Raw genomic sequence first — 25,603 nt, 5'->3', positions numbered from 1 at the left:
GCCAGGCTACGGCGCGGAAGAGCGTCCTGCGCGAGGTGTAACGACCGCTGCGCGAGCTCCTGCCGCTCTTCTCTCCGTCGGGTCCCCCAGGGGGCGCTCGGCTGCCGCACTCCTCTCTGCCGCGTGCGCACGCGCCTGAACCCCGCGGGAGCTGAGCTGCCGCTGCCTCTAGGAGAACCGGGTTCGCGCCTTCGCTGCAGCAGTGGCAGCCAGTTGAACGGGGCCGCCGCTCCGCCAGCGCCCCGACGCGCCACGTGTGCGGTGCCCGCGGTGGAAATGCGGAGCGAGTCAGTGTGTAAATAACCGGCCCCTCCCTGCCTACTAGATGCACCAAAGACTGACACCTCCCCTGTGCTGCGCTCAGACCCCCGGCGCTGGAATATGTCAGAGGGAGACGACGAATGGTCCATCCAGCTGGTTCCCTGGGACCGCAAGGGCCCCGTGTGAGAGTGGCGCTCAGTGGAAAGAGCTACATGTAGTAGGTTGCCTGATCATTAACGTTGATGGTGGCATGTTCCTTTATCTTTCTTCCTGTAATGAACCTGCCTGGCATGGTTATTCCTGGCCCGAACAGTCAGTCCACACACACGCCATGCTGTGCATGCGCTGCCGAGCCCAGCAAGCTACCGGTTGCACTGCTACACCTGCTCTTCCAGCACAGCCAAGGCTTCCACATGCCCACCCTCTAGGCTTGCCAACTGTCTAATCAAGAAAAATCAAATGACCCTGGCCCCACCCCTGCTCCGCCCCTTCCTTGAGGCCCTGCCACTGTTCACCCTCTCTCCATGCTTGCTCTCCCCAACCCTCACTCACTTTCACAAGGCTAGGGCAAGGAGTTGGGGTGTGGGACGGGTGTGGGGTGAATCTCTAGAAAGGAGTTTGGATTGTGGAGGGGGTGCAGGATGCAGATTCTGCAAAGGATTTTGAGTGGGAGGAAATGCAAGGTGCAGACTCTGGGAGGATGTTTGGGTGTAGGCTCTGGACTGGGACAGGCAAGTTTGTGGGGTACAAGCTCCAGTAAGGACTTTGGGTGTGGAAAGGTGTGATGGGTCAGGATCTGGACTGGGGCAGGAGATTGGGGTGCAGATCTGGGGGCAGTGCTTATCTGGGGCAGCTCCTGAACCTAGGGTTGCCAGACGGTTTCAACAAAAATACTTGACATTACATCACAATTTACATTATATCTTATTTAGAAAATACCAGACATTTATATTTTCTTCAATTTGTTTCTGGAACAGAAAGCTCAAATATTGGACTGTCCAATATTCAAAACCGGACACCTAGCAACACTACCTGAAAGTGACTATCACACTCCTCTGGCAGCAGCTCCTTGGCCAGAAGACAGGGGTCTTTGTGTGCCACAGTTCACAGACATCACCCCCACAACTCCCACTGGCTGCAGTTCCCAGCCAATGGGAGCTGCAAAGTTAGCACTTGGGGCAGAGCTCAGAGACACCTCCTCCGCCCCCCCACAAGGATTTCATAACAAACTAATGTGTGATTAATATTTAGCCATTTTTACTGTAACTTCTGTACATACTTTATAGCACTAGAACTAATTGTTCATGGTGGCTTCACAGGCCATTCAGGTAATATGTCCTTACAACTCAGGATCTTCTTTCTAAAGATACCCCAAGTCTCAGCTGACCTTATCAAAGAGTCACCATTCTCTTCAAGAAGAAATACATGAAACAACCTAAGCATGGCAGCTACTCAATTTCAAACAGATGTTGGCCCATTTTATCCCTGTTTCAGCTATTTTTATTCCCTATGCACCTAAAGGGGGAATATTTATGTCTGAAACATGTATCAAATATATACAATGGCTGATATTAGGCCACTCTTCTGATGAAATGCCATTTCAAGAAATCACAGCTACATAAAACAAATAACTAAAGAGGAAAGAAGAGGGTGAAAATAGCATGGTATTTTGATTTATGCTGTTTGCTACAAATAGCTCATTAGATCCTTTCACCACAACTTGGTCTATCAGGCCATGTCTACACAACAGGTAAGATTGAAGCAGCCGCAGTCGAACTTCCAGAGTTTGAATTAGAAGACACACTAATTCGAACTGAGAGGACGCTCCTCTCAATGCTGGTAGTCCTGCTTCTATGAGGAAAGGAAGTCGAAAGGAGAGTGTGCTTCCTTCAACTTCCACAGAGTGGACAGCGCCAAAATTCAAATTAAGGTACTTTGACTTAAGCTATGAAATTAACGTAGCTGAAGTTGTGTATCTTAATTAGACCTTACCCCTTAGTGCAGACCAGCAGCCAATGTATTCAAAATATTTGTTTTATTACTTTTGTTTTTAAAAAAAGAGTATCTGTTCTGATACCATGCTTGGTTTTGATTAACAGCAATTTGAACAGATTATTTCACGCAATTAATCTCTAATCACACCAGCCCATATCAGGAAGTAATTCAAAGTTCTAGCCAAGAAGAGCATGTTCCAAGTAATCAAGTATTTACATTCTTTTCAGTTGTATTGTACTTTTATGACTCTTCAAGTACATTTTATAAACAATGGCACTGCAACAATAATAGTATTTTAAGAAAGATTTCATATGCTATTTTAGAAAAATCAGCATTTTTGCCTTGCTTTTTATGTATATATGTCTGTGCATGCATATGCATATAGGGTAGGGGTGGGCAATAACTTTTAATAGGAGAGCCACTCCAAGATTTTGGCAAGGGGTGAAGGAATGAACTTCTATGGCGGTGGTATGCAAGATAGTATGGAGGTTGGGTACGGAAGAGAGCTTGGAGTAGGGGACTGGGGGAAGAAGGGGGTGAGGGGTCTGAGAGGGAGTTTGGGTGAAGGAAGGGGTTGTGATCTGGGGTAGAGGCTTGGGGTGCATGGTCCAGGAGGGGGTATGGGTGCAGGAGAGGATTCTGGCCTGTGAGAGAAGTATAGGAGGTGGTGCAGGGTCTGGGAGGGAGTTGTTACCTGGGAGAAGGGGATGCAGAGGATTTAGGTATGACCTGGGCTAGGGGAATGGAATGCAGGGTCAGGGAGGGGGTATGGGTGTAGGAGAGGATTCTGACCTGTGGGAGGATTATAGGAAGGGGTGCAGGGTTTGGGAGGGAGTTGTGACCTATGAGAAGGGGTGAAAGGGGCACAGAGGATTTGGGTGGTGGCCTGAGGCAGGTAGTGAGAGAGGATGGGGTGCTAGATGCAGGCTGTGGCTGGAAGGTACTTACCTAGGCAGCTCCCAGCCAGCAGACCTGCAGGAACCTTAGGCAGACTATCTGCTGCTGGCTGTTCCACGTGGCTCTGCTCCAGACATAAGGGGGTAGAGGGAAGGAGAAGGCTTCTCACACTGCTCCTAGCCCCAGCAAAATGTCTCAGTTCCTGTTGGCCAGAAACTTGCTAATGGGAGCAAGAGATTTTTGCTGGGGGGAGGGGGGAGGGCAGAGGCAGCATGTGAAGACTCCCTCCTCCCTCCTCCCTCTCCAGCAGTCCAGAGCATAGAGCAGCTGGCTTTTTAAAAAGCATGAGCTGCTCTCTACTTAAGGGTTCTGACAAGGTAACTGTGGGCCAGATTCAGTGGCTTGGCAGGCTGAATCCAGCCCACTGGCAGCCTCTTGCCCTTCCCCCCGAGCATAGGGGCTTATTTTCCTCTTTCACATGTTTTACAAGGATGTAAGTTCCTTGACTTAAATTGAGTTACTCTTAGTTTACCAGGTACAAGAGCATATTCAATGTACAGAGATAAGTCTCTCTGGGTATGTCTACACTACCCTCCTAATTCGAACTAGGAGGGTAATGTAGGCATACCGCACTTGCAAATGAAGCCCGGGATTTGAATTTCCCCGGGCTTCATTTGCATGAAGCCGGCCGGCGCCATTTTTAAATGCCGGCAGTTCGAACCCCGTGCCGCGCGGCTACACGCGGCATGGAGTAGCTAGTTCGGATTAGGCTTCCTAATCCGAACTAGCTGTACTCCTCATTCCACAAGGAGTACAGCTAGTTCGGGTTAGGAAGCCTAATCCGAACTAGCTACTCCATGCCGCGTGTAGCCGCGCGGCACGGGGTTCGAACTGCCGGCATTTAAAAATGGCGCCGGCCGGCTTCATGCAAATGAAGCCCGGGGAAATTCAAATCCCGGGCTTCATTTGCAAGTGCGGTATGCCTACATTACCCTCCTAGTTCGAATTAGGAGGGTAGTGTAGACATACCCTCTGACTGTGAATCGACATAGGAACTAATCTATATTTTATATATTATATAATATGCTGTGTTAATTTAACAACTTAAAAATGCCTGCACTCAAAAAAATGTATTATGTAAAAATAGAAAATTCCTAATAAAATATTCTCATTTAAAACAACTCAACTGAGTATCTTTATTTACAACAAAAATAATTATGTATAGCAGTACTGGTAGGGACAAAGTTTTTTGCATGCAAAGATTTCACACAAATTTTTTGTTTACATTTTTATTCCACACAATTGTATACATCATGACACTAGGAATCAAATAATTTTAAGATGCTTTTAATATACTCAAAATTAAAGAAACATTTGCAGTTTTAACAAAATCTGATTTAGGAACATTTACAGTCTAGTGATTTTTTTAAAATTGTACAAGTAGTAAGGTATAATTTTTGAGTAAAACATTATGTCCATGTATTCCTCATTCCCACAGCATTAGTTCTAGGTAAGGAGTAAAAATTCTGAAGAAAATAAAATAGCAGTTGTTAATAGAGTTACACGATGTGATTCTATATACCCCAAATACAACAAAAGGAATAAAAATATATTCAAACACTTAATCACAGTATTGGTAAAGGACAGGGGGGACTTATGTACCACACCAAAGATTCTAATTAGCTAACTTCTTTGGGGTTCAATCCTGTAGTCCTTACTTGGCTTGGATTCACTGTGAGTTGTGTCTCTGGATTTAAGCAAAGGTCTGTTCTCTTCGCAGTATACATATGGGCAGGGATGTAGGGCAGGGCGAACGAGGCAGCCGCCCCGGGCCCCGCGCTTAAAAAAGCCCCGCGCATGCGCCGTGCTCCTTGAAAGTAGGAATAAGAAATTCTCCGGAAAAGGGCTTATTTTCCGGAGAATCGCGTCTAGACTGGCGCTTTTCTCCGGCTTATCCCCAAGCCGGAAAAAAGCGGCAGCCATGTAAATGTAAATGCCGTGGGGGATATTTAAATCCCCCGCGGATTTGCAATTCCGACTCGTCTCATTAGCATCCCTTTTCCGGAAAGGGATGCCAATATAGACGTAGCCATGCAGTTCTCCTTGAAGCTAATGAGATTTGTAATGAAGTTTTACTCAGAAAAATAATTATAAATAATAATTGTGGGTTTTCCTGTTCATTCTTTTAAAATTATTTCTGGATGGAATTTTCACAGATTACAATTCTAAATTTTTCCCCCCAAACTGTCACTAGCACTAGCTCTACTAACTTGATTTTTAGGTTCCTAGTTTTAATAACTTTCCAAACTGTCCACAGATTTGAGTGCCTCAGATTTTTAGTTGAGATATCTATAGCCTAGCTGAGACACCTATGGCACTCTGGGTGGCTCTGAGGATTGCCTGGAAGGTGTGTGGGGGTGGGGGGTAGTAGCACAGCATACTCCAGAAGGTCCCGAGGACTAACTATGAGCTGACCTATTAGGTTACTACTATATACCGGGAGCAGGAGGATGTGATTCCGGTGTCAAGTAGACATTCTCGGTATTAGTTCTCATTGAATTAATATGCTAAAAATAGTTGTGTAGCTGTGGTAGTTTGGGTTACTCATCCTAAGTATGTACTCACCATGACTAGGTGGGTTCATACTCAGGGCTGTCGGCCTGTGCCACTCACTGCCCATGGTATCACAGCTGCCCTATTTTTAGTGTCCTAGCCTTGATGACAGCTAGCACCAAGTATGTCTGCTTGAGCTAGGAACCACACTTGGAGCTCCAAGTGTAGACATAGCCTTAGAGGTATGAAGTATCTGAAGTGCCCATTGACTTCAATTTTAGATGTGATTTCTTAGCAATTCTGAAAATCAGGCCATAGGGATCTCAATTTGGCTACTCTAAAGTGGTGTCACCCAGACTAGTGGACTATTTTTGAAGATGTGGATCTTTGTTTATTTGTATAAAGGGGGCAGGATTTGGATGTGAACCTTGGTTAAAAATATGAAAGAAATACCTTTTCAGTGGAAACCTGCTGATCTTCCATTGCGTGGCTAGAAATCAATAAATAAGTCATAAGAAATTAACACTGTAAAACAGTATAGGATTTAAAGAAGAATTCACCATAGTAATATTGTATTGACTGTATTTTGCAAATCCCTTGAGTTATCCCATATATTTTACAGAATAATTTCTCAATTAAAATTAGGATAATGATCAAATAACATTGTCTATACTTTTTCACTTCTGAAAACTGGTTATACGGCAAATTTAATACTGTTTAAAATGGAGAGCCAGACCACACCCATCTCTGTTTGAATTTGCAAAAGGGAAGAAGAGAATACAAAGAGATTCTTTCCTCCCCTTTCCATCCTCACACAGCTCTCATCATGGTTATCCAGAATTTGTTACCTCTTGGCTAGATAATTTCAACACACTGCAGATGGGACTAAACCTTTGCTATTCATCTAGTGCTGCCAGTGCAGAATACACAGACCCACAACATAAAGTACATTACACCTATTTTCTCTCATATGGATTAACTGTAAGATGTTGTTGTTTATTTTAAAACCTTGAATTGTTTGAGATCTATCTATTAGATAGCTACCAGATCATGTGTAACAGGTACAGTTCAGGTCCTATGAAGCACTTGAGTTGAAGTCCCCTATAAATGGAAAGGTGCTTGCAGCATGGAATTATCAATGGGGCATCACTGGCTTTGAAATTCACTTCTCTCTTATTCCTCTAGAATTTGACTTTGGTGACTTTAGGACACACTGCAAGGACATAACTGTAAACTCAACTGGTGGGTATACTGGTAAATCAGAATCCTTGTTTCTAAGTTCTACCATATTTCATTAAAAGCATTTGGGTTACTATGGTTTTGTTAAAATCATCCAAAAATGGAGATAGCTCCTATCTTTGACTCTATTATTCTTCATTCTATTCATAGTAGATAGAAATGTGATTCTAAGTTGTTATTATTATTGTGGTGTTCAAGGCAAATTAGACAAATATAAAGAAAGTCACTCAGAAAGGTTACAATTTCAGTCTCAATGGTACCACGCTTGTGAATCATACTAGGCCAAAGCCATGTGTAGTATATCAGAGTTGGCAGGGTCTCATTAACTTTGCACCACTCGTTTAATTCTTTTCTTGCTACACCCTTTTCACTGGTGTACACTTCAGTAATTTTGCATATTCAAAATGGGCTGATTCAATTTCCATTAAAATCAATGGATCATCTCCCGCTGATGGTAACAGCAGCTGGTTAAAGCCCAGAATGACTACCTTTCCTCTGACATGCAAAGTACACCACTGTTTATGTTACCCCTGAATTTGATTAGGTCCTTTCACTTAATCTTAACTCTCTAACTCCAAATTTTATAAAGAGAAAAGTAACGTATAAAACAGGTGTACTGTTTGTCAACCACTTTAGTATATAAATAGAAAAAATAGTAAGACTACCCAACAAAATCCAGAAAAGACAATATTAAGGATGACTTGCCATACTTAACTTAATCCATTATGCTAAGAAACTGCAAAATAAGCTTACAACTTAAGTTTAGGAATGGACTAGGTATATTCCAATTAGATATTTTTACACCCTCTTAGCTGAAGTGCAAATGACAATACAAAATTAGGAAAGTGGAAAATCAGAGTATCTTGTTGCAATAAAAACTACTAGTGATATATATCATGGCACTGCATGTATTAAATTAACATGTAAAATACTAATTTGAAAAAAGCTTTTATTTACTAGGTAGACAAGGTTGACATATCTATCTGCATGTGCTTTAAATCCTTATTAGTTTAAGAGTTCTATACATGATAATTGATTATTTATAAAGAAACAGCATGGCAACATGTCCATTCAGCAGACACTAAGATAGTATGCCTACTTTCTTACTGTATTTTTGGTGTAAAAGTTTTATAAAGCCAGATTTAGATATGATCTCAGAATATCCATTTAGTAGATTAAAAAAAAATTCAGTTGGTGTGTAGGAGAAAATGTTTCCATGTTGAGACAGACACACAAGTCTATCATGGACAAATATTTACAATCCAATTACTATCTAATCCTGAAATATGCTTACCACTGACAGCACTTATTAATTTATATTTAATATTTCTACTGTAGCTCACAAAGACTCTAGTCAAGTCCTGTTCTGCTAGTCACTGTACAAATACATATTCCCGATCCTATGGAATTTACCAAAGCACCTCTGGAAATTCTAGGTGTTTATCATTGAAATGCAGATAGATCCTTAGCTGTAATGAATACTGCAACAGAAACAAGCTCCCGTGTCTCTCACTGATGTCCAATACTGTACTTTTTGCAATCTAACAATCAGTTGGGGGGAGGGGGGAATGATGAAAACAACAACCATACCCTGAACAAGAAGTAGCCCCTGCTTTGAATCCCTCCAAGTCCTTGAAGTTCCTCCTGAAACAACAATGCATTTCAAAACAAACTTGAATAACTCAAATGATACAGAAAATCGTCCCAATACAACAATTCTCAGAATTCACCAGCGAATAAAATTGTACACTATTTGTATTAATTTCATTTCAACATTGAGATGGAAAGAGAAGGTTTCTAACAGTTTCCCTTTAATACACATATAAGGCTCTTCGTGTACCTAATAAAAACATTTTACAGTACCACTGTATCCTCTGAAGCTCCAATAGGCATGCATTATGTATAATTCTCTCCTTAAACAAAATGAAACAACTCATCTTCAAAAATAATTTTGACAAGAAATAACCTTTTAACACTTGAGGGTCAAATTTTGTTTCCAGTTCTGACTCAATTGAGACAGAATTGTTCTAGAAATACACCAACATAGCTGACAGAATTTGGCTTTGACTTTCCAAGTTACAACATTTACAATTGTGACTGTGCTTTGAGGACACCTCAAGAATTCTCAAAATTTGTGGCCTTTAGCACTCCCTTCCTTCCCACATCTAGCTATCAAGAAAAGGAAGGTTGTTGTGACCTCTGAAACTGTTCATGACCCACAAGTTGAGAACTCATGATCTAATAATCTAGCTCAGGGATCTCCAAACTTTTTAAGCATGAGATCCCTTTTTGAATTTAAGTGCAATCCAGGATCTACCTCAAACCCAAATACCCTTGCCCCGCCTCCTTTCTGCCCCTTCTCCAAGGCCCTGCCCTTGCTCACTCCATACTCCCTACCCCATCCTCTCTCACTTTTCAGGCTGGGGGCAGGGGTTCAGAGCACATGAGGGTTGAGGACTGGGGCCGGGGTTCAGAATGTGGTCTCCAGCTGGGCACCGCTTACTACAGGTGGCTTCTGGGTGATGGTGCAGGGGGCTAAGGCAGGCTCACCCCGACCCTAGTCCTGCACCAATCCCAAAAGCAGCCAGCAAACTCTCTCCATCCCTGCTCCCCTCTGCTCTGTGGAGATGGGGTACAGGGTAGAGGGAGTGGCACCCTGACATCAGCACCCCCCCCTTCCTCTTCTTCCCATGCCCTGCACAGCAAGCAGGAGGCTCCCAGGGGTGAGGAGCACCTGCAAAGCAGAGGGCAGGAGCAGCATGGCAGTGCTGAGAGGGGTAGATGAAGTGCTGACACTTGATAGCCTCCCAGCCAAATCTCTCAGGATCACCTGTCAAAGGTTCCAAGATCTACCAGTAGATCCCAATCTACTGGTTGGTGACCACTATCTATCTAGTAAGAAAGACTAATGAGTAAACACATTCTAATTTGTCATATAAAGCACAGTCCTAAAAACCCTCCAGGCATGGAGTTCCCTTTAACTTCCCTGAAAATGATATGTATAGAGAACTTGTAGGTGTCATGAGCCATGGGCTGGAATCTTGGTTCTGATTTATGTGAGAATGATCCTGGTCCAACCCTCCATTTGGTAGCCTACTGACGTCTGCTTTTTTTAGGACCACAAAGCCCAGCTGCAGTTTAATCTCTGATCCTGAGGTCCTATTGGCAGAACCCCAAAAAAACTGACTGGCTCACTGGCCCTTTTAAGCTAGCAGCAGGACCAGGAAGCTGTCCAAACAATGGGGCTCCAGCTCTCTAGCCTTGATTTCCTGGCATTCCAATGTGGCTTGACTTGTGGTTCCTGACTGTGACCCAGCCTGACTCTGATTCCCAGTTCTGATCTCCAGTTTGTCTCCTACCTCTGATTTCCTTGCCCAGCTAACTCTTGACCTTTGTCTTGTGACCATGGAGTTCTATTTTGCCCACTAGATGTAGCTAACTGCTACTGGCTTTGACAAGAGGACTGAGCCCAATATTTGTAGAGTCCATTTTGAAAGCATATATTTCACATAGATATTTTTGTGCAACTGTACTCCAATCACAGTTCAAGTACAAAATGCTTTCCATAATACTCTTAGATCTAGAGTCACATATTTATCATTAATTCTTTCAGTCACCTCTGGTATTTCTTCGTGTCTCTGGCTATCACTGAGGCTACAATCATAAATCAGAATTATCCAATAGAAAAACATGCTTTGTTAGCTTCTGATGTCATTAGCATCTATAACAGCGCTAAGATTTCTTTGACCAAGATGAACCCAGGCACCTCCAGCCATAGGACTTCCCAATTCCCAGGAACCTCTCTAAGAAAGTAAATTGTACATCATTTTCAAGTCTTTTAAAGCATGGTAAGGCCCTGTTTTATTGTCACAAGGTACACCATATCACCATGGATCAGCTGTGCTTTGACATATAGAGAATGCCTATATGGTTTTCTTTACATCATATCCTTTCTATAGTTACATATATTTATATCAACTATACTAGGTTTTTTTTAAAGGCTAAAATAACAATGTTTTAAATGGATAATATATATATATATATGAGTTGTCCTGCAAGAATGTATGTTGAACTAGATTCAGAAGAAAGAAAGAAAGAAAGAAAGAAAGAAAGAAAGAAAGAAAGAAAGAAAGAAAGAAAGAAAGAAAGAAAGAAAGAAAGAAAGAAAGAAAGAAAGAAAGAAAGAAAGAAAGAAAGAAAGCTGTAAAGTAATTAAAATAATAGATATATGATACCAGTATCAAGCCATCTCTATATCCTTCCTCCATCTTGTTTGAGAGGTAGAGTTTTTCAAGGGAGCATCAAGTTGTTAGCAAATGAGGGGACGGTGCTAACAGTAAAGAAAATCCTGACCCCACTGAAAACAATTACAAAACTCCCACTTATTCAACAGGGTTTTGATTTCACCTTGTATTTTCCTTCCACAATGGTAATGGATTAGGAGTTTTATCCAAGAACTAGAAATGTTTGTGTAAGTAATTATTTGCATTATTTCAAAAAATTTGGGGGCCAATGAATGAAAGTGTCACAGAATTTAAAGTCAATAAGCTTGTGGTATTTACAGGTTCAGCAAGAGCACTAAGTTCTCAGGAGCAGGTGACACAATAATAAAAATAGGTACATGCTATCAAACAACAATCTTTAAAATAGCAACCCAAGGATAAAATAATGATTACAATAATTAACAATAAAAATCAAATAGTTGTTAAAGTGTTGTGTACATTACCACATAGTGCAGCCCCAAGTAATGCATCGGCTCTCAGCCTAAATATACAGAGTGGTTCTCAACAGGATTTTTCAGGGTTTCTGCTTAACAGGTCTCATTTAAAAATCAGCGTTCAGTAAGTTCCAGATGCAAGGACATTAAACAGCATGGCTGTTTTTCTCTTCAATTGACTGTAGTTGATCAGATACATCCATTTAAATTAGGTATCCCCAGACGTCAGTGCATAACAGAGGATTGCAGCAAACAGGCCCATCCTACACTATGTTCTCCAACAGTTTTGACTCTTGATCGTAAGTACAATACAGGCTGGACCTCCCTCATCCGGCACCCGCAAGACCTGATGGGTCCTGAATGAGGGATTTTGCTGGATTAGGGGAGGTCCAGAGGGAAAAAAAAGAAGCCTCAGTAGTTTTCCTCAGCTCCACTTCTCCAAGATGGAATGCACAAAATAGTAATTGCACTAATTTAACTTCAACAGGTTTTAACCCAATTTCATGTAACTAGTGCAAACTCACGTGTGGACCCCTTTTTTTCAGTTTATGAATGGCTTATTTTAGTTTAGCTTAAGCCTGTTTCAAAATCACTTATGCTACAGTAAAATAAAGTGTTATTAAACCAAAATAAGAATGTGCAAAGGGGTTCCATCAATTTAGCCAAACCTGTTGTGTTTTTTTTTTTAAATCACACTTTGGGGGCTTGTCTATAGGAAGCTGCAATATGCACTGTGGGCTGTGATTCCAAAAGTGCACTAATTGTGTTGTGCATTAATTAGTCCATGCAAAGCATGCTAATATGCACTAAAGTTTCTGTATTGCACTTTAAAATAATATTGTTGCAAAGGTCTCAAAAGATCAGTATAATATTCTTAGTCTCCTTTGCTAGAAATATCTAGTATCAATGTCCATCTTTCATTCTGTCTTAGAAATGGTAATAACATACATGGTAATAAATGGAGATCTGATCAGAAGCTCCCAGTATACTGAGAGTTTATGTAATGTTCCACCCAGCAAAACAGGTTGGATAAAATCTAATATTTTCTTATTTTCACTCTTTCAGGAATAAAAAGAAAATAGAGACAATGAAAGAGTCACGGCAAGGATGAGCTACCTACAGAGGCCAAGAAATAGACTGAGCATCTGTCTCTGTCATAAGAAGCATGACCATACATCCCATTTTGGCCAGCTCACTCCCTTTTTTTAAGCCTTGTCCTGGCCCTCCAGATTTGAGGAACTGAGGGGCAAAAGTGGGTATATGTCTCATTTGCTCTTGCCAATTGAGCAGCTGGAAAAAGTAAACAGAATAAATGCTCACTTTTGTCAAAAAAGTAGGGTGTGAAAAAACATGCGGGAGGGCAAGCTGTGATGCCAGTCATGTGCAAGGTGGAAGAAAGGGCTCAGATGAGTGGCTCAGGTAGCCCTGTGGGGATGTTGCTCAGGCTAGTCCCACAAGGTATCCCATTTTCCCTTAGGCAAATATGGACACCCTAGTCATAAGGATGAAAAGCCATCTACAGTTCATTGAACATTGTTAAATTGAGATAATTTTGGAAACTCATCTGAAAGGCTGTCTGAGAATTGGTAAAGTTGAAAACAGGATGCATTAGAGCAGTGGTGCCCAACCTTTTGGGGCTGCTGGGCACTCAGGGCCTACGGCGCAAGAATGGCCCGGGGCAGCCCTTGTCACTAGGCGGGTGCACATAAATGCCCCAGCAGGCACCATGGCGCCTGCAGGCACCGCATTGGGGACCACTGTATTAGAGACTGATAAGGGAAACTAAAGGCCCAGTGATCTCATCACTAGGCAATGCCACTTGTAATCCTGGTACCATCACATTACCAATAAATAAATCTATCTATATATTTTAGAAATGTGCATCTGTCTGTGAGTCCATTTGTTCACAAACTCCTCCTAAACAGTAAGAGCTAGGAGGACCACCAAATTTGGAATGAAGCTTCCTCTTATCCTAACTTAAAGCAAGATCAGGGTTTGGTTGTGCTGTGAAAACGGGAAGTATCTGGAATGGGATTGTTTTCCATAACATGGAAAGGGAGTGAGCTGCTAGGAGGGACAGTTATACTGCAGAGTGACTACAAGGGAGTGGCTGGCGGCCCAGTGTGGCCCGGGCAGCTGCCGCCACCAGTGACCCAGCACGGCCTAGTGAGCCAGCATAGTCCTGGTCACCCTGGGGAGTCACCATCACCCTAGGTGCCACAGGGAACTAACATGACCGAATCTACCCCAGGGAGCCACCACCACTGGCAATCCAGTGCAGTGGAGCAACTCGGAGTACAGGATCTGTCGAAAAAGCTCCCCGCTATTGGCAGAACCGCGGCTAAACAGCACTTTCACTTTCAAAATGGCGCAGCACAGCACCAGAACTTGAGTATGCAAATGAAGCCCGGGATATTTAAATCCCGGGCTCATTTGCACTTTCCAAGTGCTTTATTTGCATCGCTCTGTCGACAGAGATGCAGTCTGGAGGTAGCTTAAGTGAACAATTTTTAAGAAACAGGGAAGAGAAATCTTTAATATGTAATAAATCATGTAATATAAATGATTTATTTTAAATGTCTTTTCATCAGTTGTTTGGAAATGTTAATTATAAATGCATGTTTGAAGATATTTCAAAACAGAAAAGAAAAAATTATACAAAATCATCAGACTAGGGGAAAGCAGAAAAATGAAATATAGAGACATTGGCTACGTCTAGACTGGCATGATTTTCTGCAAATGCTTTTAACGGAAAAGTTTTTCCATTAAAAGCATTCGCGGAAAAGAGCGTCTAGATTGGCACGGACGCTTTTCTACAAAAGCACTTTTTGCGGAAAAGCGTCTGTACCAATCTAGACGTGGTTTTGCACAAGAAAGCCCCGATCACCATTTTCGCCATCGGGGCTTTTTTGTACAAAACAATACCGCGTTGTCTACACTGGCCCTCTTGCCCGAACGGGAGCGGCATAGCATTTCCGTAAGAACACTGACAATCTTACATGAGATTGTCAGTGTTCTTGCGGAAATTCAAGTGGCCAGTGTAGACAGCTGGCAAGTTTTTCCAGAAAAACTGCTTTTGCGGAAAAACTTGCCAGTCTAGACGCAGCCAATATTATGTCTGACTCAGATGGCATAATGGAATCTGGGCTAACAATTAGAATCAAAACAGGAATTAATATTAGGCAATAAAATTCGATTTTTATAATGTGACCACTTCCTAGAAAACTTTATAAAGAAGAGAAACAGAAATGTGCATAGACAACTCTGTGTAAGAATTAATATAAATTAATGGCATAGTTCACGTAAAGTGTAAAGCACTCATGCTTAATACTGCTATATGAGTATTTTGTTTGCTTGAAAATATTTTGAGATGCTTTTTTAAAAAGGGAGGTAAAAATCTGTTAATAAAGTCCCTGTTTTCCAGTCATTTCCTCTTCATTTTCAAACCTTTCATACAGAATCTACGTCAGATGCTGAGAACAGAATTGTCTCATCAGTAAGTCAGAAAGCTAGCTAGGAACAAGTTAATAAAAAAAATTTTTTTTAATTCCCTTGGATGAACTATATTGTCTCTCCAAAGACCTAAAAACTCTGTAGAGGAATATATCCTCCAGAATGCAATTTATTGTTCCCAATGGAATGATAACAAAGTTTGCCTCTGAGTTATGGTGCACTAGGCATGCTACTATTGGTCTCTTATATTGAGATGAGGCCTATCAAAATCTTAGGTCCAAAAGAATTCAGGGATTTGAAATCAAAATCTCAGTCTTTGCATTTCACTGTGTTGGGGGATCAGTATTTAGCCCATTTATAGAGTTTTTAGCCTGTTATAGAGATAAGCTTTACTGATAAATTAAGCTCTAAAGCCACTATATTCAGAGTTCAGCTCTGCAGTATTGTTATGGAACCACTTCTAGCACATATTTACTACAAAAATATCCAATTTGATGATACAGCCTCTCTCTGACTTACAAACCAGTTACAGATCAAGCTATTGGTCATAACTCAGTTTGTTCGTAAGTCAGACCCCATAGAGTTACACGTGACCGTGCTGTTCGTAAGCGCGGATCGCGTTCATAACTTGGGGTCCGCCATTTACGACAGCTTCGGTCGTAACTGCGAACGGTTGTAAGTCGACCATTCACAACTCGGGGACCAGCTGTACTTTATGCCCTACAAGTATTATTCCTCTATTGGAAAATATTTCTTTCTTTTAACTGAACATTTTCTGGAATATGTAAAAAAGATAGCAATCTATATTTGTGTATGAGTATAAGAATTGATTCTGGTCAAATTTATTACACTTTTATGCTGTGGAATTACTCCTATTTAACACAAGCCTAAAAAAGATCAAAATCAGTCCTCAAAGACTTTGGAACAGAAGTCCTGTTGATTTAATCTGATTAGAATGCAAAAGCAGTAGAAGACTTCTGACGCTCACTATCTTGATAGTGAACATTAGTCCATTAGGAATAATGTTAGTGAAATAAAAACAAACAGGACTTTTTTTTTCTGTTTCAGCCTGAAGACAGTTTTTAACCAATGATTAGCTTTCCTCAAGATAGTAGCATAGTACAATGTTTTCCAAGAACAGCATCTGAAAAAGCTGCATAAACAGAGCATGAAGGGACAAATCCCACTGTAGTCATTGGGACTACTCCATTGTCTAAAATTAAAAGCATGAGTAAGTGTTTATAGGTTTGAGATCTAAACTGGTTACAAAAATAATATAACAAGGTATCCAAGAGGAACATTAATTTTACAGCATTCCCAAAGGATTTATACAGAGTTCAGAGATATGCAAGGATTAAAGGGCCGGATTCGGCAATTGGCTGAATCATTAGGATTTGAGATTTCCAAGTAACTTTCAGGACTGAACCCATCTACATATTAAAGTCAGGATGATCAGCACCCTTATGGACAGTGATGTCTAGGGGTCAGCTCAGCCTCACTGATTGGTGTGGCCCCTTTAAGATTTTGGGACATCTGAAAGGCAAAGACCAAGGAGGCTTTGGGAGAGAAGAAATGGTCCCAGGAGTAAGTAGTATTTAGAAAGCATCCCATTACTGTCTCTTCATGGGCCATGGGGCCTTGCATAATGGGTGGAGCAAGGTTCTTCATTCTCCCAGCCAAATGGGATGAACTCTAGGAAAGGAAACAGAATAAATACCACCCCCTGCCTCATAGCAAGACAGGGGATGGCAGGGGAAGGCTGGTCAAGCTGAACCCTTCAAAGTATGAGTATTTTCCAGTAAATAGGACATACAAAACCTCACTTAAATAGTATACTGATATGATGATGCACCTTGAAAAAAAGAGCTATGATCAGAAACATTTAAATAAGATGTTTTCAGAAAGGTAATGAAACCACAAAACTTGGGAGTGAATGTGTGACACTGAGCCAGAAAGGGTTACCCAAGTAGCAGGCTAAATAACTCAAATTCTACTTTGAAAGACATATTATGTAAATGGTAATTAGGGCTATTCATTATAAAAGCTGATGATACTGTTACATTGACTAGAAGAGCTTTGAATTGTGGATTTGTATTGTTAGAGAAAAAGACGGTAATTTTATTTGTCTGTAAAAACAAGGAGAAGATTTTACCCATGAAAACTTAAGCTCTAATAAATCTCTTAGTTAAGGTGCCACAAGTCTCCTTGTTTTTGCAGATACAGATTAACATGATAACCCCTCTGAGACTCCTTTGTCTGTATTTACTTATATCTTGTTAGAGATTAACATTGTAACCAGATGGCTCCTGTTTGTTACTATATTCGAGGGTGCATCTACACCAGTGGTCCCCAACGTGGTGCCCGTGGATGCCATGTCACCCACCAGGGCATTTATGTGCGCCTGCCGATTCATCTGGGCTGACCCTGCCCCTGGGCACCCAGCAGCCCCGAAAGGTTGGAGACCACTGATCTACACAGCAGGGCTTAACTCGAAATAAGCTACTCAAATTGAGCTACATCAATTGCATAGCTTATTTCAAAATAGCTTATTTCAAAATTGGGAGCATCTACATAGCACTTATTTAGAAATAGAGCACTCTTCCTCCGACTTCTCTTACTTCTTGCACAATGAGGGCTACAGGAGTCAGAGTAAGAAGTCCTCCAGCTTGACAATATTTCGACATTATTTCGAAATAACTGCCTGCTGTGTGGACATGGACTAAGTTAGTTCGAAATGTTAGTTATTTTGAAATAATATTGCTGTGTAGACATACCCCTACTGATTCAGCTATCAAAAGGGAATAACATTTAGATGAAACTTCTGTGTAATAATATCATTGTCTATATTTCTCTTTGAAGGTTTGGAGTAAATTCTCTAAGAACTGCTGATGAATGCAACCAGTTACCTATGTAAGCATAGGAAACAGAAGATTTTATTTCAAAGCTACAATGCTTTATCCGGGGAATACCTGCTGTCAAGAGGCTATCGATAGCCTGCCAGAGATCTATAAAAGAACTAAGACTCCGGTCCCATAATTCAGATCTACTTATGCTTGGTCAGGAGAAATCTGAATCATAAAACTGAGGTCTCCAACTCCAGTTTGGATTACCCTGTTAAGTCTCATGGAAGAATTAGAACAAACTCTATCTATGGATCCCCTATTTGGACTATAACCTGATGAACTGATTCTGGAAAGAACTTTTTGAAACTCAGCAGCTCACCATCTTTTTTATGAAACTGACCTAAGAACTTTATTCATATCTGTATCTATTATTTTGGTTAAAAGATGCTCTTTTCTTTTAAAATAAATCTTAGTTTAGTGAATAAGAACTGCCAATAAGCATATGTGATGGATAGGAGGAGTGCTGGCCAGCACTCAGTGACTAAGGGGTTAAACTCAGGTAGCTAGCAAGGGTGTTGGCAGGGGATAGAAGAACCAATGGGGATATGGTGCTGAAATCTGAATTGTATCAAACACCTTGCCTGCTTTCTTTGTGTGGGAGAGTATACAGGATGATTTAAACCCAAGAGGAATACCATGGCTCCAAGAAATTTGGGGGCATGGGAGTGTACTGAAGGGATCATGAGTAAACAAAGGGGCTGTGTCTACACTGGGCCACTTATTCTGGAAAATCAGCCGCTTTTCCGGAATAAGCTGCGAGCTGTATACACTGGCCCTTGAATTTCCGGAAAAGCAACGACGCTCTACTGTACAAAATCAGCCGCTATTCCGGAAAAACTATTCTGCTCCCGCTCGGGCATAAGTCCTTATTCCGGAACACTGTTCCAGAAAAGGGCCAGTGTAGACAGCCCAGTAGTCTTTTCCGGAAAAAAGCCCCGATCACGAAAATGGTGATCGGGGCTCTTTTCCGGAAAAGCACGTCTACATTGGCCACAGACGCTTTTCCGGAAAAAGGGCTTTTCCGGAAAAGCAGCCTGCCAATGTAGACGCTCCTTTTCCGGAAAAACTGAAAACGGAATAATATTCCGTTTTAAGCAGTTCCAGAAATTCATGCCAGTGTAGACACAGCCAGGGGGAAAAATGTGTATCTAGTCATGATCAGGATATTTTTCTTTATTTTGGGTTGTTTGGTTTAAACTTCTCTGTGTGAATCCATGCCTTCCCTTCTCCATTGACCATTTAAGTTCTTTGTGTTTTGATTTGTTCTTTCGTAGTTGCTCTGTAACATATAGCAACAAAGTAGCTTTATCAAGTATATCTTTTCTTTTGTTAATAAAAATCACTTTTTAAGGTGATGATTGATTCTTGTGTCCTGGAAAAATATGTGTGTGTGAGTGTGAGTGTGAGTGTGAGTGTGAGAGAGAGAGAGAGACTGGGTGGTCAGCTACTGGAGACAGCAACTTGTTTTTCTCTTTTCTTTTTTTTCAAACTCTCCATGTCCTCCTTCTCCTCCTCCCCCCCCCCCCCCCCCCGCCCCGGACATCAATGGTCACAGCAATCATACATAGTTTAAAATTACATACGTCTGCTTTGTATCTCTTCAGTCTTCTCTCATGAAGTTGGGGAACAAGTTGCAGCAAAGGATGCAGGACAGACGACTGAGAGGACATGAACACAGACATATGAACAACAATGATATCCTGGTCTTGTGATGCAAAGAATGTCTCTTAAAATACCATTGGTTTATGGTCAGAACATGCAAAACAATGGACTGAAGATGTTAATTGAATGTTAACTTTTTGGGTATTCTGAATTTATACCTGAAAGGCACAGCTTTTTATTTAGTCCGTGAATGCACCTACAAGAGCAGTGAAATGAAGAGAACCTTCTCAACTGTGTTCATTATAGGTTATAGTTTGTATATTGTTATGTCAGGGGCAAGTCCCAATTCTGACTTTGATCAGCTTATGAGAGTGCACTGCTAGCTCTGTGATTTGAATATGCAGAGAACATTTTTGGGAAGCTTTTATTCTAAGTTTCTGATTACTACTGTTCCTAAGAATCTCATAGACAACTTCAAAATTTTCTGGCACTCTCAAAAGTTATTATGTTTAAAATAGTGTGAATCACAAGAATAAAAGTAAAAACAACAAAAGGTCTGCTAGCACTTTATAGACTAACAAAACATGTAGACGGTATCATGAGCTTTCGTGGGCACAGCCCACTTCTTCAGATGACCGGAGTTATGAGTGTAGGATGTGCAGACCCAAAATAAATAGGGAAGAAAGAATGGGGGGGGGGGGGGAACAGAAGGTGCGGGAAACAAGGAGCAGAGGGAAGGAAAATATCAAAGGGAAAAACAAGTAGGCAGAGCTGGTGTCTATAAGCTCCTGAAGATTGGATAGTTAAAAGGAAGCAGATAAGGATCAAAGGGAACTAACACAAGAATCCACACAGAGAGTTGTTGGAACCTTCACTGAATGTTAGGTTGGTAATGTTAGCTTGGTAAAAGTGATTTTCTATTAAAAAGTAATTTCTAATAATGTTCCTATGAGGATTTGAAGTAAAAATCAGCAAATATGATGTAGGTCATTGTCTTCATGAGAGACAATCTAAGGTTCATAATATGTAATTCATATGCTCAGACACTTTGACGTGCTTGCACAGAGCCCTAATGAACTCAGGGTACATTTAGACAGTAACCTTAGCTCGAAATAGCTTATTTCATAATTTGGTGCTATCTACACAGTGCCAAATTTTGAAATAACATGTTATTCTGAAATTCCCTTTAACCCTCATGGAACAAGGGTTACCAGTATGTCAGAATAAGCCTCCCATTATTTCAAAATCTATTTCAAAATAATGGACTGGATCAAAAGATGTGGAATAGTTCTTTTGGGATACTTTTGGTATCCTGAAATAGCTCCGCAGTGTAGACGTACCCTCAATGGGCTCCATGAGGGTATAATAGTGGGCCCCATTCAGTGAATCAAAGGATCAAACCCTTAGAGATCAACGCTCAACGTATTTCTTCCATAAGGAGTTCGCTGTTCCCAGAAATAATTCAAATTATAATTACCTGTATTCATTCAACTAATTTTTAAGTCCAAATTTCTATCCTTGTTTAAACAGACAACATGAAAAACGGTACATATCTGATATAATAATTACTTTTATACAATATGCAACAAAAAGGTGATTGATTACATTGCTATTGTAATTAAAGTTATGGCATATTTAATAGGCAAAACGACACTGTCATTTTCTTACATTTGTAGGGTACATAAAGAGAGCAGGTACTTAGAGAAAATAGCATTTCATGCAGTATTAAAAAAAAATCAAGCCTAAGCATGTGCTGCTGAAGTCCCAAAGCAGCTAGTAAAGTGCTATCAGCAAAAGTGCCTTGAATCAATGTATGATAATCAAGTGGGATTCAGAAAACATTCTGGCTATAGTTTTAACACTCATTCACTGGAGGTTTAGAAAATAACTTGTTCTAAATTCTAGCCACAATGCAGTTTATTCCCAATAGAAACATAAAGCGAGACAACAATGAACATAAACACGACAGAATGATTTCCAAAAAGTGAAAAGTTGCACTCCCAAAACTCAGTAACGCACAATGAAAAAGCATTGTTGCACAAAGAAAACAAATACCCATGTTATGTCTGCGTTTTAAAAACAAGAGCTGATCAAAATGTAATCTATTTGTTGAATGAAGTGTTATTTCTAATATCAGAACATTAGAATATTTGATTCATTCTATTTTTTGTTTACTATGCAATCAAAAATCTTAATAAGCATCTTATTTTTTTTAATAAAATATTTAATAGTTTTCAACATTTAAGGAGAGCCCCTCAACTAGTATAAATCATAGCTCCATTGACTTTGTTGGGACAACACCAATCAAATAGCTGAGGATCAGGCATAGGAAATCTTAATTTCAACATGTAATTATGTTAGATATGCTGTTTATAAAATACCAGAAAGGAACATGAATATATTTTTCTAGGCTAAACATGTGTCTTGTGGCATCTTTCCTAGATTTTGCAGTTACAATGTTCAGACACAGACACCATTCCTTGGACATTCCATTCTCTTGCTTTTAAGTACAAGCATACATTTATTAACAAGTAGGAGTGATGAAACTTACCATCATGTCTGAATTGCCTGAGTCATGAGACTTAGCATAATGAAATAAGAACTGTTTGAAAAAAATTAGAAGTGGGATTTTACTACAAGACAGGTTAATGGGTTATGGTTTTCTTGACAAAATAAGTGTGACCAAAATATGTATGACAACCTTACCCTTTTGGTGTTGTCTTTTTCTTCTAAATTCTGAGGGAACAATAATTGGCATGTAAAGCTTTAATTTCTAAAACAAGCCAAGGTCAGTTTTAGTAACATTAAATATCTTTCTACTTTCTTGGAACATTGTACTCTTTTGACAACATTATATTTATTTGGCTGTCAAGTTAACTGTTGCTTTCAAAACCTGTACTGTGTACTGATTTGCTTTCCACCAGAAAACTTGACTAAACATGTCCTTTTTAAACATGAAATATGCTTCTTTGAAATCACTACTTTCTTCTTTCCACTATTCAGACTAGAAGAACTTCATTGCTTTGACACCAATATATGTAAAGGATTCAGCAAGGTGTGAGCTCATTCCCCACTAAAACTAAACTATCAATGAGGGGAGGACAGGAGATTCCCCTCCCAGGTAACTAACAAAGAAACTGGCTCATTTCTGCACTGGAGATGAAGAAGTTACTCACCTTCATGCAGTAACGATGGTTCTTCGAGATGGGTCCCCATGGGTGCTCCACTCATGGTGTCAGGCTCATCCCGGTGCCATAGCTCAGAGGCTTTGAATAGCTATATTCAGCCGGGTTGTGCATGTGTGGTGTGCAGCACGCGCCGTTCACGCCTTTGAGCTTCACATGCACCCAGCTTATCTGTCAGTTCCTCTCACCGTTTGGTATCTGTAAGGATACAAAAAGAAACAGCTCTGAAACAGGGAGGAAGGGTGGGATGTGGAGCACCCACGAGGACCCATCTCAAAGAACCATCATTACTGCACAAAGGTCAGTAACTTCTTCTTCTTCAAAAGGTCCCTGTGGGTGCTCCACTCACGGTGCCTTTGTAGCAGTTCTCACGTTGCATTCCTGGAGTTCAAGTGTTCACCGAGAACTCGGGCATACACCACCGCACTATTGCGCAGTGGTTCATAAAAGTCAAGCTTGACGACCATGTGACTGCCCTGCAGATTTTCGGCAGTAAGACTCCTCTGACAAATGCCGTGGATGTTGTCACTGCCCTGGTGGAGTGCGCCCTAGGTACAGTCTGAAGGGGCTTTTTGTGGATCGAGTGACATGTGGTGATGCAAGAGACTATGATGTTGGACAGACACTGGGAAGACAATGGATTGCCCTTGGAGCAGTCCGCTATGGATATTATTAGGCGGTTGGTCTTGCGCCAGGTCCGTGTTCTGTCTATATAGAATGCTATAACTCAACGTACATCAAGGGTATGGAGTAGCGAGTCTCGAGTAGAGACATGTGGCTTCGGGTAAGAGATGGGTAAAATGACGGGTTCGTTGACATGAAGCTGTGTCGCGACTTTAGGGATAAAGGCTGGATGGGTATGCAACGTGACTGAGTCCTTGTTGAAAACCGTGAAGGGTGGCATTGCCATTATTGCTGCCAGTTTGCTAACTCTACAGGCAGATGTAATTGCCAATAAGAATACCACTTTCATGTTGAGCATAGATAACGATGTGGTGGCTAGTGGCTCGAAGGGTGGGTACATTAACGTGTCGAGGACCAAATCCAAGCTCCAAGCGGGAGGCACGGGTCTTTGCGATGGTTCGAGGCTTGCTATTCCTTTAAGAGACTTTTATGGTATGAGATGAGCAAAGATGGAATGACCTTCGATGGTGGCATGGAAGGTGGTGATTGCTGATAGGTGAACTCTCAGAGTAGAGATCGAAAGACCTGCTTGGTGTACGGAAAGGATATAATCAAGAATTTTATGCATTGTGCCAAGTGTGGTTCGATGTCACTTTTCTCACACCAAGCCACGAATCTTGTCCATTTTGCCAGGTAAGTCCTTCTTATAGTTTTTCTTCTACTGTTCAACATTACTGTCTTCACTGCCTCTGAACAAAGTTGCTCTTCTAGTCCGAACCAGATAGAAGCCACGCTGTCAGGTGGAGGGTCTCTGGTCTGGGGTGTAGCAGGGACCCCTGGTTTTGAGAAAAAAAGTCTGGGAGGCGTGGCAAGGGACATCCTATGAAGGAATGGATACCACGGTTGTCTTGTCCAGGCTGGTGCTAGTAGTATGACCTGAGCTGAGTCCTCTGATTTTCTGGATTACTCTTGAAATAAGTACTTTTGGTGGGAACGCATAGAGAAGAGGTCTTCCTAATGGATTAACACTGCATCTCCAAGAGAGCCTTTGCCCTTGCCTCCTCTGGAGCAGTAAAGGTGACATTTCTTGTTACCGTAGGTCGCGAAGATGTCTATTTGCGGCGATCCCCAAGCTCGGAAGATGTTGTCCAGGACATTGGGGTGGATTTCCCACTCATGATCTTGAGGGAAAAAATCTGCTGAGAGCATCCGCCATGACATTGCTTGTGCCTGGTAAGTAGGACGCTACCAGAGTGATGCAGTTTCGTACGTATCAGTTCTATAAGTGGACTGCTTGTGGGCAGAGTAGCTGGGATCGTGCTCCTCCTTGTCGATTGATATGATACATAGTTGCTATGTTGTCCGTAAGCACGCGGCTGGTCATACCAATAATGTACGTGTGAAAATGCTTGCATGCGAGGAATACCGCTTTTAGTTCTAGGAGGTTGATATGGGAAACTGCCTCCGCAGCAGACCATCTGCCTTGCATGGACATGCCATTGATGTGTGCCCCCCAACCCAAAAGGGAGGCGTCTGTAGTCAGCTGGGCCAATGGCTTTTGGCGTTTGAATGGGACCCCTGCTAGCAGATTTTTGGGGTTCAACCACCAACTCAGGGATCTGCGGACTAAAGCAGTTGGGATTATCACCTTGTGTGTGGAGTGTTTCGTTGGAGTATGCACCGATGCCAGCCAGTGCTGTAGACAGCGAAAGTGAAGTCTCGCATGTTGAACTACGAAGGTGGTGGCCACCATATGCCCCATGAAGCAGAGACAGGTAAGTACGGTGACTTATGTGGATGACTACCGTGGCCATCTCGTGTATAATTTGAAAGCGCTCTTGAGGTAAGTACACACGGGCCGTGGTGGAATCTAGACGTGCACCTATGCAATTTATACTCTGCACAGGATCTGGAGACGACTTCTGCTCGTTGATTATGAGCCCAAGCGATAGAAATGTTTGCCTGGTTACTGCAAGCATGTGCAGTACCTAGTCTCAACCTGCCTTTTATAAGGCAATCATCTAGATACGGAAATATGATCTCGTCCCTGCGCCGTAGGTGAGCAGCTACTACCACCAGGGTATTTGAAGACATCCTGGGAGCCGATGCGAGTCCAAATGGTAGCACTCAGTATTGGAAATTATCATTTCCGATGGTGAAACTGAGAAAATGTC

The 25,603-nt window shown here is 41.5% G+C and overlaps 1 protein-coding gene and 1 long non-coding RNA gene across 8 annotated transcripts in view; one reads left to right on the top strand and one right to left on the bottom strand.

Annotated features, from left to right (window-relative positions):
• The first annotated feature begins 99 nt into the window (after nucleotides 1-99).
• Nucleotides 100-13,537, top strand: LOC112544188 (uncharacterized). The gene is made up of 3 exons (XR_003087508.2): nucleotides 100-478; nucleotides 6,892-6,948; nucleotides 12,728-13,537. It is a non-coding gene; the product is annotated as an uncharacterized LOC112544188 (long non-coding RNA).
• Nucleotides 4,382-25,603, bottom strand: part of NMU (neuromedin U) — a 35,534-nt gene continuing 14,312 nt past the window's right edge. For 3 of the 7 annotated variants that reach the window (XM_075930398.1, XM_075930401.1, XM_075930405.1), the window contains 6 exons: nucleotides 22,327-22,356; nucleotides 22,172-22,222; nucleotides 19,602-19,676; nucleotides 8,536-8,589; nucleotides 6,160-6,196; nucleotides 4,382-4,679 (listed from right to left, as the gene is read on the bottom strand). In XM_075930398.1, coding sequence (XP_075786513.1) covers nucleotides 6,164-6,196; nucleotides 8,536-8,589; nucleotides 19,602-19,676; nucleotides 22,172-22,222; nucleotides 22,327-22,356 — 243 coding nt within the window. In that variant the 3' untranslated portion in view covers nucleotides 4,382-4,679; nucleotides 6,160-6,163. The remainder of the gene's footprint in view (nucleotides 4,680-6,159; nucleotides 6,197-8,535; nucleotides 8,590-19,601; nucleotides 19,677-22,171; nucleotides 22,223-22,326; nucleotides 22,357-25,603) is intronic. The other 4 variants (XM_075930399.1, XM_075930404.1, XM_075930402.1 and 1 more) reach the window with 3 other exon arrangements.

This window comes from Pelodiscus sinensis, chromosome 5 (genome assembly GCF_049634645.1).
Source record: "Pelodiscus sinensis isolate JC-2024 chromosome 5, ASM4963464v1, whole genome shotgun sequence".
In the NCBI taxonomy this organism is placed as follows: Eukaryota; Metazoa; Chordata; order Testudines; family Trionychidae; genus Pelodiscus; species Pelodiscus sinensis.
Note: the sequence above shows the minus strand (reverse complement) of the source record. Positions and strands in the feature narration are given on the sequence as shown.